At 47.2% G+C, this 12664-nt stretch overlaps 1 protein-coding gene across 2 annotated transcripts in view; it reads right to left on the reverse strand.

Moving 5' to 3' along the window:
• Positions 1-12664, reverse strand: part of KDM5B (lysine demethylase 5B) — an 89614-nt gene that overhangs the window by 4764 nt on the left and 72186 nt on the right. For both annotated transcript variants that reach the window (XM_040337835.1, XM_040337834.1), the window contains 3 exons: positions 12410-12521; positions 1978-2174; positions 1236-1499 (listed from right to left, as the gene is read on the reverse strand). In XM_040337835.1, coding sequence (XP_040193769.1) covers positions 1236-1499; positions 1978-2174; positions 12410-12521 — 573 coding nt within the window. The remainder of the gene's footprint in view (positions 1-1235; positions 1500-1977; positions 2175-12409; positions 12522-12664) is intronic.

Consider the following 12664-nt stretch of genomic DNA (forward strand, 5'->3'; position numbering starts at 1 on the left):
AGACAGCGAGGCAGAGAAACTGACGTGAGCCTCTGTGGCTCGGAGTTTCTAACATGGCAATGGTTTTTTTTCCCCCCCATAAAACCCACCATACAGGTGGAAAACCCTAAGCTCAAACAAAATGAATGGGATGTGCCCAATGGGACTGAAGAGGAGGAAAAGGCAGAAGATAAATGTCTCTGCTGAATGAAAAAGGATCATTAGCTGGAGAAAGAACGTCCCCCACCACTTATGGATCCACTGGCAGAAGGCTTGTCCGAACACACCTTACATCCATCTTTCATCTGCTTATCCTCCATTTTTTGGGGGAATAAGCCCCTCAAGGTACTCACAGTAATGCAGCTAGGGAAGGGTTCAAACTGCCCTGAAGGAGTTAATATAGTGTGCCACAGTAGAATGTGCCCTCTTAAAGGGGGAATAAAAATAAAAATAAAACACTGCCAAGTGATCACAGCCGCCTTTAAACCCTCTTGAAATGGTGTCGAAGTACATGTACAGGCCAACCCCACCCCTTCCTTTATTTTGGCACGGTTTGGATCGGTCCCAGTGACATGCCTAGAATACCAATTCATAGGCTGTGTAAGCAGACAGAAGAGCTGGTACGTAATCAAGCATCCATGACCTAAGGACACTATGAAAACATTTTTTTTTATCGTATTTGGGGGTCCTTACAGTTCTGTTTATCAGTGTCTAGTAAGCTGAGGGTAGCAACATATAACTCAGTAGTCTATAAATATGGTTGAGTCCTTCACTGTATAATCAAGAAACAATGGTTTTCGATCAATCGCAAAAGACCTATTTTTTTTTTAAACAAAGCCGTCTTTCTTTGTTTAAGTATTGAATCAATAAAAACAAAATATACTGCTTAGTTTCTGGTAAATTACTTACGATTTTTGAAATGTTTTCTTTATATTTTAAAAGGGCATTTAAACCCCAGTAAAGATGTAAATTTATTGGCATTTACTAGTCTTTAGATCTGGTGACTGCATTCGTTTTAACTTTTCAGGCTAGAAATATTTTCAGCAAGTACAGAAAATACCCATTGATCTTGCCAGAAACAGAGTCTTTGTCATTTCATGGGAGCTGCACTAATAGCACAATCTTATCCTCCTTCTGTAAACTACTAATCTGTAATGAAGATGAAGCGAGTTGGGGTAGCTTCCCTGGGACAAAAGTTAGCAGAATTGCCAGGTGAAAATAAAGGACAAAATGGCTGTCAAAATCCTAAAACCTACCTCATCTCCTTCTGGTTCCATGCAATGATCTGCTGGACAAATTGCATTTTCATCCTCTGATTCAGATGTGAAAGAACTATTTGAGTCACTGTCTCTATCAAGCCGTTGCTCTCTACTGCATAAGCCTTTGGACTGTAGCGTTTTCACCCTCTTTTTTCGAGGAGCTGGTGTCTTCCTCATCCTCCTCTCTATACCTTCATGACGCCTCTTCAACTTCTTCTCTGTGCTGTCTGACCTCTCCTTCTTGGTCATGCAGTACACCGCCTAAACAACAAAAAAAAAAAAAAAAAAAGAATATTTTTTTGTTTTTACTGTAGTCATACCAACTTTTTGTTCAGGACAAAGCATTGCCATCTAGCAACATTGAATGGTAAGGGACAATACAAACTGTACTGGATCCAAAGAATTGTCTCACAATGCCCCCAAAATTACAGATACTGACAAAATAGTTGCTATTCTCATAAAAGCTTGTGCCCCTAAACGGACAAGCAAACATCTGATGGGAAACCCAGGCTGGTTTTCGTCGGTGCCGAAAAATGGAGGAAAAAAAAAAACAGGTAAATAGGGATGAAATACAAGTGGAGAGGGATGAACTTAACTTAAAATTCATCATCTACATATCACTACGATTTTGTCCAGCATTTCACTTGCCTCAGAGTAATGATGATCCAGACACATTTTATTTGAGAAAACCTACAGATGCAAAATAAGTTGTCAATAGTCAAAATCTATTTTTTGTTACCTCAGAACGTGCCGCATTCCATTCTGTTCCCTGCTGTTTATTGGGTCCCCGGTCTTTTCCTGAGAGAGTTAGGTTGCTCTCTGGGTTTGTTGTGCTTGGTTGGGTCATGAGCACCTGATACAATTCTTGTACTTCAGGAAGCGAGACTTGTAAAAGCTGAGCTTCCATCAGTAACTCATCTAGCTCCCCATTCAGACCTAATAGAAGGCAAGAGTATTTAAATATTAACCGACTTACTATTCATCCACAGAACTGCAGTATTCTTGTAACTTTTGGCTTGAAAGCCTTATGTCTAAACAGACAGTAACATAAGAAATTTAAGATCAGACCTAGAACAGCAAATGCATCTGTTCTATTAAACTTATTAGCAAACATGGGTATTATGCCTGTATCTTATTCCTCAGCAGTCACAAACACCCAATATGGTGTAATAACAGTGTCTAATTTCCCACAGAATGGTAATCTCTGCATCATTTACATGTGGAAAACAATAGGTAACACTCCAATTGCGTAAAGTCAGATCAGACACAGAATTCAGGCATGAAGATCTTTTCAAGTTGATAAAAAGAGAAACAGTTGCCTGAACCAACAGCTTCGGAGATCAAGACATTCTTTATAGGGTTTAACCAGATGCCGAATTTAAACTGAAGATTGTTAGCTAGCGGGCTAAAAAAAAAATAAAAAAAAATTGCCCCAATTGTGGTTATTCCCTGAGATAAAAGGCCTTGCGTGTCTACCTGCAAGATTTTCTGCCCCCCTCCTCACTGGTGAATCAAAAGTTCTACTTCTACTGAATATTTCAATACACATTTGATAAGCAAATCATGAAATTAAGAAAAGATTAATTCTCAAACTATATATTTAGATTAGATACAAAAAAACAAAAAAAAACACACACCCCTTTTGAGATTTGGCAATATCAGTCCAAATGCTCATCCCTGTGTTTGCATGAATCAAAATGACAGATGTCAAAGGAAGAGTAAACTGTCTTCATGTGGGACAAATGAGTTCTGTGGCTTTAAAAAAGAACTGCAAAGTACAAAATAGGCAGGGCTACCAATTTAAGCGAGATCACCTCTGTCACCTCATCAAACCCTACCCTATTCACTCTTGTTGACCACAAACCGTGTCTCTGGGAGTTTACTACGCTCTCTGAATAGCATTTGGATTGTGTAATGCTAACATGCGAATATGTATGCATGCTACACTGTACCGTCTAATATACACAAGATCATCTTTTTTTATGTAATCAATAGGCACTCCTACTACAATTGCTTCCCCTGTGAATAAGAAATGATTGGGAGTCTAAAGATCTTGCCTCTTCCTCCTATTTAAGCTTGCCATACACTTGCTACGGAATTCCTATACAGCATGGATTGCTATAGTATTTTGCCAGCCAGTGCCGCAAGATATCAGAATACCTGACAGTGGCTGTCCCCTCAAAATAACTCAACACAGCCATTAATCTCAAAACCGCTGGCAACAAAAGTATACCCCTAAGTGAAAATGTCCACATTGAGCCCAATTAGCCATTTTCCCTCCCTGGCGTTATTTGACTCGTTAATGTTACAAGGTCTCAGGTGTGAATGGGAAGAAGGCATTGTGGTGTTATTGCTCTCACTCTCATCACTCGAAGTTCAACATGGCACCTCATGGCAAAGAACTCCCTGGAGTATCTGCAAAAAAATTGTTCTACATAAAGATGGCTTAAGACTGCCAAGAAGATTGCCAAGACTGAAACTGAGCTGCAGTAAGGTGGCCAAGACCATACAGTGGTTTAACAGGACACGGTCCACTTAAAACAGGCCTCACCATGGCCGACCAAAGAAGTAGAATGCATGTGCTCAGCGTCATATCCAGAGGTTGTCTTTGGGAAATAGACATATGAGTGCTGCCAGCATTGCTGCAGAGGTTGAAGAGGTGGGGGGTCAGCCTGTCAGTGCTCAGACCATATGCAGCACACTCCATCAAATAGGTCTGCATGGCTATCGTCCCAGAAGGAAGCCTCTTCTAAAGATGATGCACTAGAAAGCCTGCAAGCAGTTTGCTGAAGACAAGCAGACTAAGGACATGGATTACTGGAACCATGTCCTGTGGTCTGAGGAGACCAAGATAAACTTATTTGGTCGAGATGGTGTCAAGCGTGTGTGGGGGCAACCAGGTGAGGAATACAAAGACATGCGTGTCTTGCCTCCAGTCAAGCATGGTGGTGGGAGTGTCATGGTCTGGGGCTTTACGAATGCTGCCAGCACTGGGGAGCTACAGTTCGAGGAACCCTGAATGCCAACATGTACTGTGACATACTGAAGCAGAGCATGATCCTCCTACTCTCTTCATAAACTGTGCCACAGGGCAGTGTTCCAACCCGATAATGACCCCAAACACACCTCCAAGACTACCACTGCCTTGCTAAAGAAGCTGAGGGTAAAGGTAATGGATTGGTAAAGCATGTTGCCAGACCTAAACCCTATTGAGCATCTGTAGGGCATCCTGAAATGGAAGCTGGAAAAGCACAAGATCACCAACATCCACCAGCTCCGTGATGTCATCGTGGAGGAGTGGAAGAGGACTCCAGTGGCAACCTGTGAAGCTCTGGTGAACTCCACGCCCAAGAGGGTTAAAGGCAGTGCTGGAAAATAATGGTGGCCACTAAAATATTGGGCCCAAGTTGGACATTTTCACTTAGGGGTGTACTCACTTTTGTTGCCAGCAGTTTAGACATTAATAGCTGTGTGTTGAGTTATTTTGAGGGGACAGCAAATTTACACCGTTATACAAGCTGTACACTCACTACTTTACATTGTAGCAAAGTGTCATTTCTTCAGTGTTGTCACAGGAAAAAAAGATATAATAAAATATTTACAAAAATGTGAGGGGTATACTCACTTGTGAGATACTGTATTTCAGTTTTTGATCAAATCAGCAATGGAAAGGAAGCCATTTCACGTTATAGATAGAATTGAATTAGACCACCCACTACTTCCAATCTTACAGGGACCTCCAGCAGCTATTCATTTCATGCCTTATAACACGGTTTGTTACAAACTTAGTAATGGAGTCTTTGTGATACTTGTAGCAAAAGTGTGATTATCCTTTATGTAGATGCTTTTGTTTCCTATGACGTGCTGCTGCAAAGTTAGGCCGATTACAAACAGTGTTCATTTTGGCACCAAATTTCGATCTAGTTTTAGTCTTATGCCGCGTACACACGATCATTTTTCGGGTTGTAAAAAATGAAGTTTTTTAAAAATGTAATTTAAAATGATTGTGTGTGGGCTTCAGAGCATTTTTCGGGTTCTGAAAAACGACCCAATTTTTTTTCGAACATGCTCTATTTTTTCACAACGTTTTAAACAAGGTAGTTTTTCGGGTGGTTGTAAAAAATGATCGCGTGTGGGCTTTAACGACGTGAAAAACCTGCGCATGCTCAGAAGCAAGTTATGAGACGGGAGGCGCTAGTTCTGGTAAAACTACCGTTTGTAATGGAGTAAGCACATTCATCACGCTGCAACGGAATGGAACTTCCCCTTTATAGTGCTGTCGTACGTGTTGTACGTCACCGCGCTTTGCTAGAGCATTTTTTAACGATCGTGTGTAGGCAAGGCCGTTGTAATGATGAAGTTGAAAAAAAAAAAGGATTTTTGTACTCACCGTAAAATCCATTTCTCTGAGTTCATAGACGGACACAGCATCCTTTGACCTTAGGGTTATGCTTCTTCCTACCAGGAGATTTAGGCAGAATTCTACAGCACTTAAGGTGTTAAAAACTTTCCTTCATGCCGCTCCTCCCAGGGGGCGTGGCTCCCCCAGGCATAACCCCCACTCTGCTTTAGCAGCCTCAGTTCGTAACAAGCAGTACAAACAAAGGAGGGGTGGGTGCTGTGTCCGTCTATGAACTCAGAGAAATGGATTTTACGGTGAGTACAAAAATCCTTTTTTCTCTTTCGTTCATAGACGGACACAGCATCCTTTGACCTTAGGGACGTCCCCAAGCAGTGTCAAAAAAATTCGAGGGGTGGGAAAATAACACAGCAAAAACAGGTTACACCCCAAACAAAATCGGAGTTACTCAACGGAGGAACTCCAACCTTAAACTGCCGCCTGTAACACCCTGCGGCCGAAGGAGGCATCAGAAGATGCACTCACATCCACCTTATAAAACTTTGAAAAAGTGTGGAACGACGACCAGGTCGCTGCCTTACACACCTGTAACACAGAGGCTTGGTGTCGGAAGCCCAGGAGGCCCCGATCGCCCTGGTCGAATGCGCCATGACCCGAAAGGGAGGCGCCCGCCCCTTCAGGGCGAAGGCCTGAAGCACAACCTGTCGGATCCACCTGGAAATGGTGGCCGACGAGACTGCCAGGCCCTTACTGGGACCGGACACAGACACGAACAGCGAGTCCGACTTCTGGAACGGAGCTGTCGCCGACAAGTAAACTCGAAGGGCCCGAACCACATCCAGAGAATGTAAAGAGGCCTCCTTCGGGTTCTTCGGCTGAGGACATAATGATGGAACAACAATGTCCTCGTTAATGTGAAAGGCCGAAACGACCTTCGGAAGAAAAGAGGGCTGCGGGCGCAGCACCGCCTTATCCTGATGGATGACCAAGTAGGGGGCCTTGCAATACAAGGCCGCCAGTTCAGACACTCGTCTGATAGAGGTAATAGCTACCAGAAAGACCACCTTCTGCGACAAAGTCAGCAAGGGGATCTCCCGAATGTCCTCAAAGGGGGCACGCTGAAGCGCCGAGAGGACCAAGTTCAAGTCCCAAGAAGGTAGCGGAGGGCGCACCGGGGGGGCCACATGCCGGACCCCCTGCACAAACGTGCGAACCAAAGAATTCGCTGCCAAGGGACGCTGAAAATAAACAGCCTGAGCAGAAATCTGACTCTTGATCGTGCTCAAGGCAAGAGCCTGGTCCACTCCCCGCTGTAGGAACAGCAGGATCCGGGACACCACGTAAGTACGGGGGTGCCACTTCATCTCCTCACACATAGAGATGTATGCTTTCCATGTACGATGGTAAATTTTTCGAGAAGTGGACTTCCGTGCACGCAGCATGGTAGAGATTACCGGGCCCGACAGGCCCCGGTCCTTCAGTACCTGGTTCTCAACAGCCACGCCGTTAAAGCCAGTGACCGTAAAGCAGGATGGAAGATCGGGCCCTGAGACAGGAGATCTTCCCTCAGAGGCAGACGCCAGGGGGCGTCTGTCACCAGACGTACCAGGTCCGCGTACCAAGAGCGACGCGGCCAATCCGGGGCGATCAGGATCGTTGGAATACCTTCGGCTTCCACCCTGCGCAGCAGGCGGGGTAGGAGCCTTAGAGGAGGGAAGGCGTAAATCAGGTGATATTGACCCAGGGAGCCACTAACGCGTCTGACGCGTCTGCCCACGGGTCCCTTGACCTAGCCACAAACCGTGGTACCTTCCGATTGAGACGGGACGCCAGAAGGTCCACGTCTGGAGTGCCCCATTTTTGGCACAGGATCTGAAACACCTCCGGGTGGAGAGACCACTCCCCTTGATCCAGAGTCATGCGACTTAGGGAGTCGGCTTGCCAATTCAGAACTCCCGGAATGTATACCGCCGACAGGGCCGGAACGGACCTTTCGGCCCACCGAAGTATGTGAGCGACCTCCGTCGCCGCGGCCGAGCTCCTTGTGCCGCCCTGATGATTGATGTACGCCACGGCCGTGGCGTTGTCGGACTGGATCCTGACAGGACGGCCCTGTAGCTCCAGCGACCACCTGACAAGGCACAGCTTGATTGCTCGGAGCTCCAGGATATTGATCGGCAGGCGGGACTCCTCCCGAGTCCAGCGCCCCTGGGCTGACTGGGTGCCCCCCCAGCCGAAGAGGCTGGCATCCGTCGTGACCACTGTCCAGCGGCACGGAAGAAAAGACTTCCCGGACCGAAGCACCGGAGACGTCAGCCACCATGCCAGGGAAGACTTGGCCAGATGGCTCAACCGAATCTGGTGATCCAGAGAAGATGGGACCCTGTCCCATCGTGACAGAATCTCCTTCTGTAGTACCCTGGTGTGGATTGGGCATACAGAACTGCCTCGAAGGAGGCCACCATCAGACCCAGAACCCGCATGCAGAAGCGAAGAGATGACCACTTCTGGGTCAACAACTGTCTCACTGCAGATTGCAGGGTCAGCAGGTTTTGCGATGGGAGGAACACTTTTGTCTCCCCCGAATCCAAAACCAGCCCCAGGGGTTCCAGCCTCTGGGACGGAACCAACACTGATTTTCTGAGATTCAGAAACCAGCCGAACTCCTGCAGAGTCCGACACGTGATGGACACGTCCTCCTCTAACTCTGAGCCTGAAGAAGCTCTCAGGAGAAGGTCGTCCAGGTATCCCACGATAGCGATCCCTCGCTGCCGTAGCAAGGCCAGGATCGGGGCGAGCACCTTGGTGAACACCCGTGGTGCCGACGCCAGCCCGAACGGGAGGGCCACGAATTGATAGTGGTCCTCCCCGATCGCAAAGCGCAGATACCTTTGGTGGCTTGTGCAAACGGGAACATGCAGGTATGCGTCCATGATGTCTAAGGACGCCATGAAGTCCCCCTGGTGGAGGGACGCCATGATAGAACGGACCGACTCCATCCTGAATCGCTGCACCTTGACAAAGGAGTTGAGGGCCTTTAGGTCCAGGATAGGGCGAACCCCTCCCTTCTTGGGGACCACGAACAGATTGGAGTAGAACCCCCGAAACCGTTCCAGCGAGGGGACCGGCACAACCACCCCCCTGTCCAGAAGATCCTGGACAGCCCCGGACAGGGCTAGCCGACGATCCGGAGGAAGCTGGAGGTTGGATGGAAAAAAATCTGTTTGGGGGACAAGAAAGGAACTCTATCTTGTACCCCGAGGCGACCACCTCGCAAACCCAACGGTCGGATAGAAGAGAATTCCACCGATCCACGAAGTCGTGAAGCCGTCCCCCCACCCGAGACCCGGGCGGGGGCAGACCTTCATGCGGAAGCAGGCTTGTCCGCAGGCTTGTTCGGTTTTTTGAACCAGGGGCGCTTACGCCCGGCAGCAAGGGCTTTTGCACCTTGCGGACCTTTTCCAGCCGCGCTGGCGCACGAAAAAAACCGTTTAGGGGGTAGTAAAAGTAGGACCTTGCTTGCGGCGAGGTTCCCTACCCTTCCCCGACTGAGGGAGCAAGGTGCTCTTACCTCCAGTGGCATCCTTAATGATGTCATCCAGGGATGCCCCCAAAAGCCGTCCGCCCTTAAAGGGCAAATCTACCAAGGCCTTTTTTGAGTACTGGTCAGCCGACCAGCACTTCAGCCATATAAGGCGGCGCAGAACCACTGCGTAGACAGAAGCCCTGGAAAGCAAAGGAATCTAATCCATATCCGCCTCGCAGAGAAACTTCTGACCCTGAATCAACTGTTCAGCCAGGTCCCTAGAGGACTCGGAAGCCCCCTGGACCTCCAGGTCCTGCAGCAGGAGCTTCGCCCTTTCAGTCAGCGTCTGAGCTACCAGGGCTCCGGCCAGAGCCGGCCTTACCACCGAACCCACCACCGAGAACAGGGAGCGGGCCACGGCCTCCACTCTCCTATTAGCGGGGTCCTTGAAAGCAGGAGCCCCCTCCACAGGCAACGTAGTAGCCTTACTCAGTCTGGACACAGGAGGGTCCACCGACGGAGGAGTGACCCACTTTTTTAAAAAAGTCCTCCTCCAGGGGGTAACGGTAGCAAAGCTTTTAGGAACCGTAAAAGCCTTTTGCGGTGTATCCCATTCCTTATACAACATATTGTCTAAATAAGGAACACAGGGGAATACCTTAGCGGTACGCGGTGGTTTGCGGAATCCAAAAGGACTGACACCGCTGGTGTCTCCGCCAAATCCTCTAAATGAAGAGCCTCACGCACCGCAGTAATAAGAGCTTCAACAAATTCCTTATCAGCAGACTCCGCAGCAGAGTCATCCTCGCTGTCCATGTGGGTTAAGCCCGCATCCTCTGACATGACAGAACCAGAAGCATCAGATTCTGCGTCAGAGATATCCCCAGAAACAGCCTCCGGGGGGGGGCGCTTTTTTACCCCCCAACCGAGCACTGGCTGCTTCAAACCTGGTGAGAAAAGACTCCAGGACAGCCGACACCGATTCAACAGATGTGGCAGGGGGAGGGGCGCTTAAGGGTTAATTCCGGCATTGTAAGAAATGAGGGGCCTGATTCAGGCTCCATATTGCCGTTGCCATTTCACCCCTACTGCCAAGGGCAGGAAAAAAGTCCCCCACAGGTCACCTCCCGGCCGCTAGAGCACAGTATGGGGCCCCCTGAGACTCACCACCCCCTGGTACAGCGCGGTCTGTGAAGGCAAGTGTGTGCTGAGGAGAAGCTGCAGCGCTGCGTCTGTCCCCTCAGATGATTCGCGGTCTTTTTTCCCCGCCGAAACGGCCACTAGAGGCCGAACTAGTGCTGAAAATGGCGCCGGCCACAAGAAAATGGCCGCCGAATAATACAAGCGCGGCTCCGGCAAAATGGCCGCCGTTGCGCAGTTTTAAAAAGACAGTGTACCCAAAAATGACAGTACACCAAAACAGCACACAGCACACACAAAAATGCCCAGAATGTCCACCACAGTCCCCTGCAGTGACACAGAACAGCCCCAGCCATACCACGAGTGAAAAAATGAGCCCCAGAGAAAAAAACCCCCTGCACAGCCGTCACCCAAAGGGGAAAGGAGGGAGAGGAATAAGGGAGAGAGGAAAGCAGGGGAAAACCCTCAGTCGACCTCCCAAGGGAAAACATTCCAGCCAGACCACTTACCTGAGTAAGGGGCCACTACTTACCTGTCCTGCGACTACCTGGCTGGAGGTATCCCAGACAGAACCAACGTCCGCGAACGGCATGGCTGTCAGCCAGACACACTGTGACAAGGCCATAGAGACCGGTCATATGTGTGCCCTAGAACCGAAGTTCCCCGGCCGCCCCTGGAGCAATGGGGCCTGTCGTGGACGTCCCAAAGCGGAGCTGAGGGCCGGCACACGCTCGAAGGCCGAACCTGGGGGGACTACAAGGGTCGAGGACCCAGCCTGTCACCCAGTCGGCTGTTGATAGAAGAATCGCAGGATTCAAAAATAAAAATAAAATAAAAAAGCGAGGAAAAAACTCGCAAAATGCAAAAAAATTTGCAAGAAAAAACTCCAGAGTCCAGGACTCCAGAGAGAGCCTGACTCTCCTGACGGTTAGGCAGAAACAAACTGAGGCTGCTAAAGCAGAGTGGGGGTTATGCCTGGGGGAGCCACGCCCCCTGGGAGGAGCGGCATGAAGGAAAGTTTTTAACACCTTAAGTGCTGTAGAATTCTGCCTAAATCTCCTGGTAGGAAGAAGCATAACCCTAAGGTCAAAGGATGCTGTGTCCGTCTATGAACGAAAGAGAAAAAGTTTTTTTTCTAGAGCCTGAAAAACGTCGTTTTTTACAACCCGAAAAATGATCGTGTGTATGCGGCATTAGTCTTAAGACTAAAATGGCATTTTAGTTTTAGTCCCATTTTAGTCTTCTGCAATGGTTTTAGTTGTATTTAGTCGACTAAACCTCCAGTACATTTTAGTCGACTAAAATGTCCTACGTTTTAGTGGACTAAAATCCCCAGTACATTTTCGTTGACTAAAACAAATTTTAGTGGTCTAAAGCTGTAATGCAATAGATAACATTTCTCTACAATTTCCAAAATCATTATATACCTGCTGGAGTGAAAAAACGAATATGTTATTTATGGTACAGACCAGTGTTAATTTTGAAGTAAAAATTTAAATCAGTTTTAGTCTGGACTAAAATGGCATTTTAGTTTTAGTCCCATTTTAGTCATCTCAGTTGTTTTAGTCATGTTTTAGTCAATGAAATCAACACTGATTACAAAGCATTTTGCCTGAACAACCTAGACAGAGCATAATTCCCTACCTGATAATGAAAGTCTATACTGAACTGTGCATGTTTTGGCGCTTAAGTTGACAGAATGCGACATGAAACCATATGCATTAGTACCATAAATGAGGGAAATATATACCGATGGGCAACCCAAATTGCATCAGGCAGACACTGCATTGGGGCTGGTCATGATATTTAATGACCAACCCAATCTTACAGGGGAAAACAATGCCAACCCTTTCCTCGCCCACAAGCAAGGAATTAAGGTGTTTAATTTATGCATAAGTAGAGTATGCCTATACAAAAACAAAAGAAAGGTGTTCACTACAATTCACATGTATTTGGTTGCTTCCCAAAACTATTTATTTCAATATTTGTGCAGACAGTTATGCCTTTATTTATTTCATGCCTTATAACACTGGTTGTTACAAACTCAGTAATGGAGTCATGTCATCAAGGGACACCTATGTGCCAACTCATTATATTATCTACACAAGAGTCTTATCTGTAAGGTAGGAAATGTGTGAAACTTACTGTTTAGAGGGATACAATTACGCCCAGGAGAAAATGGAGAGGTGATGTATGCCGTCCTGTTGTCCCACTCATGGGGCAAAGAAAAAGATGTGGCCCCAACACTTTGTGACACCTGAAGAACAGGTAACTTATATTAAATATTTACATTTTCCCTATGACACAATCGCCTAGCTGGAATTAGCCACATTCTAGCTACATGCAGTAGATGGTAATGAATTAAGAAATACGATTTAAAGACAAATTAACAATATCTCA

Source organism: Rana temporaria, chromosome 2 (assembly GCF_905171775.1).
Source record: "Rana temporaria chromosome 2, aRanTem1.1, whole genome shotgun sequence".
NCBI lineage: Eukaryota > Metazoa > Chordata > Amphibia > Anura > Ranidae > Rana > Rana temporaria.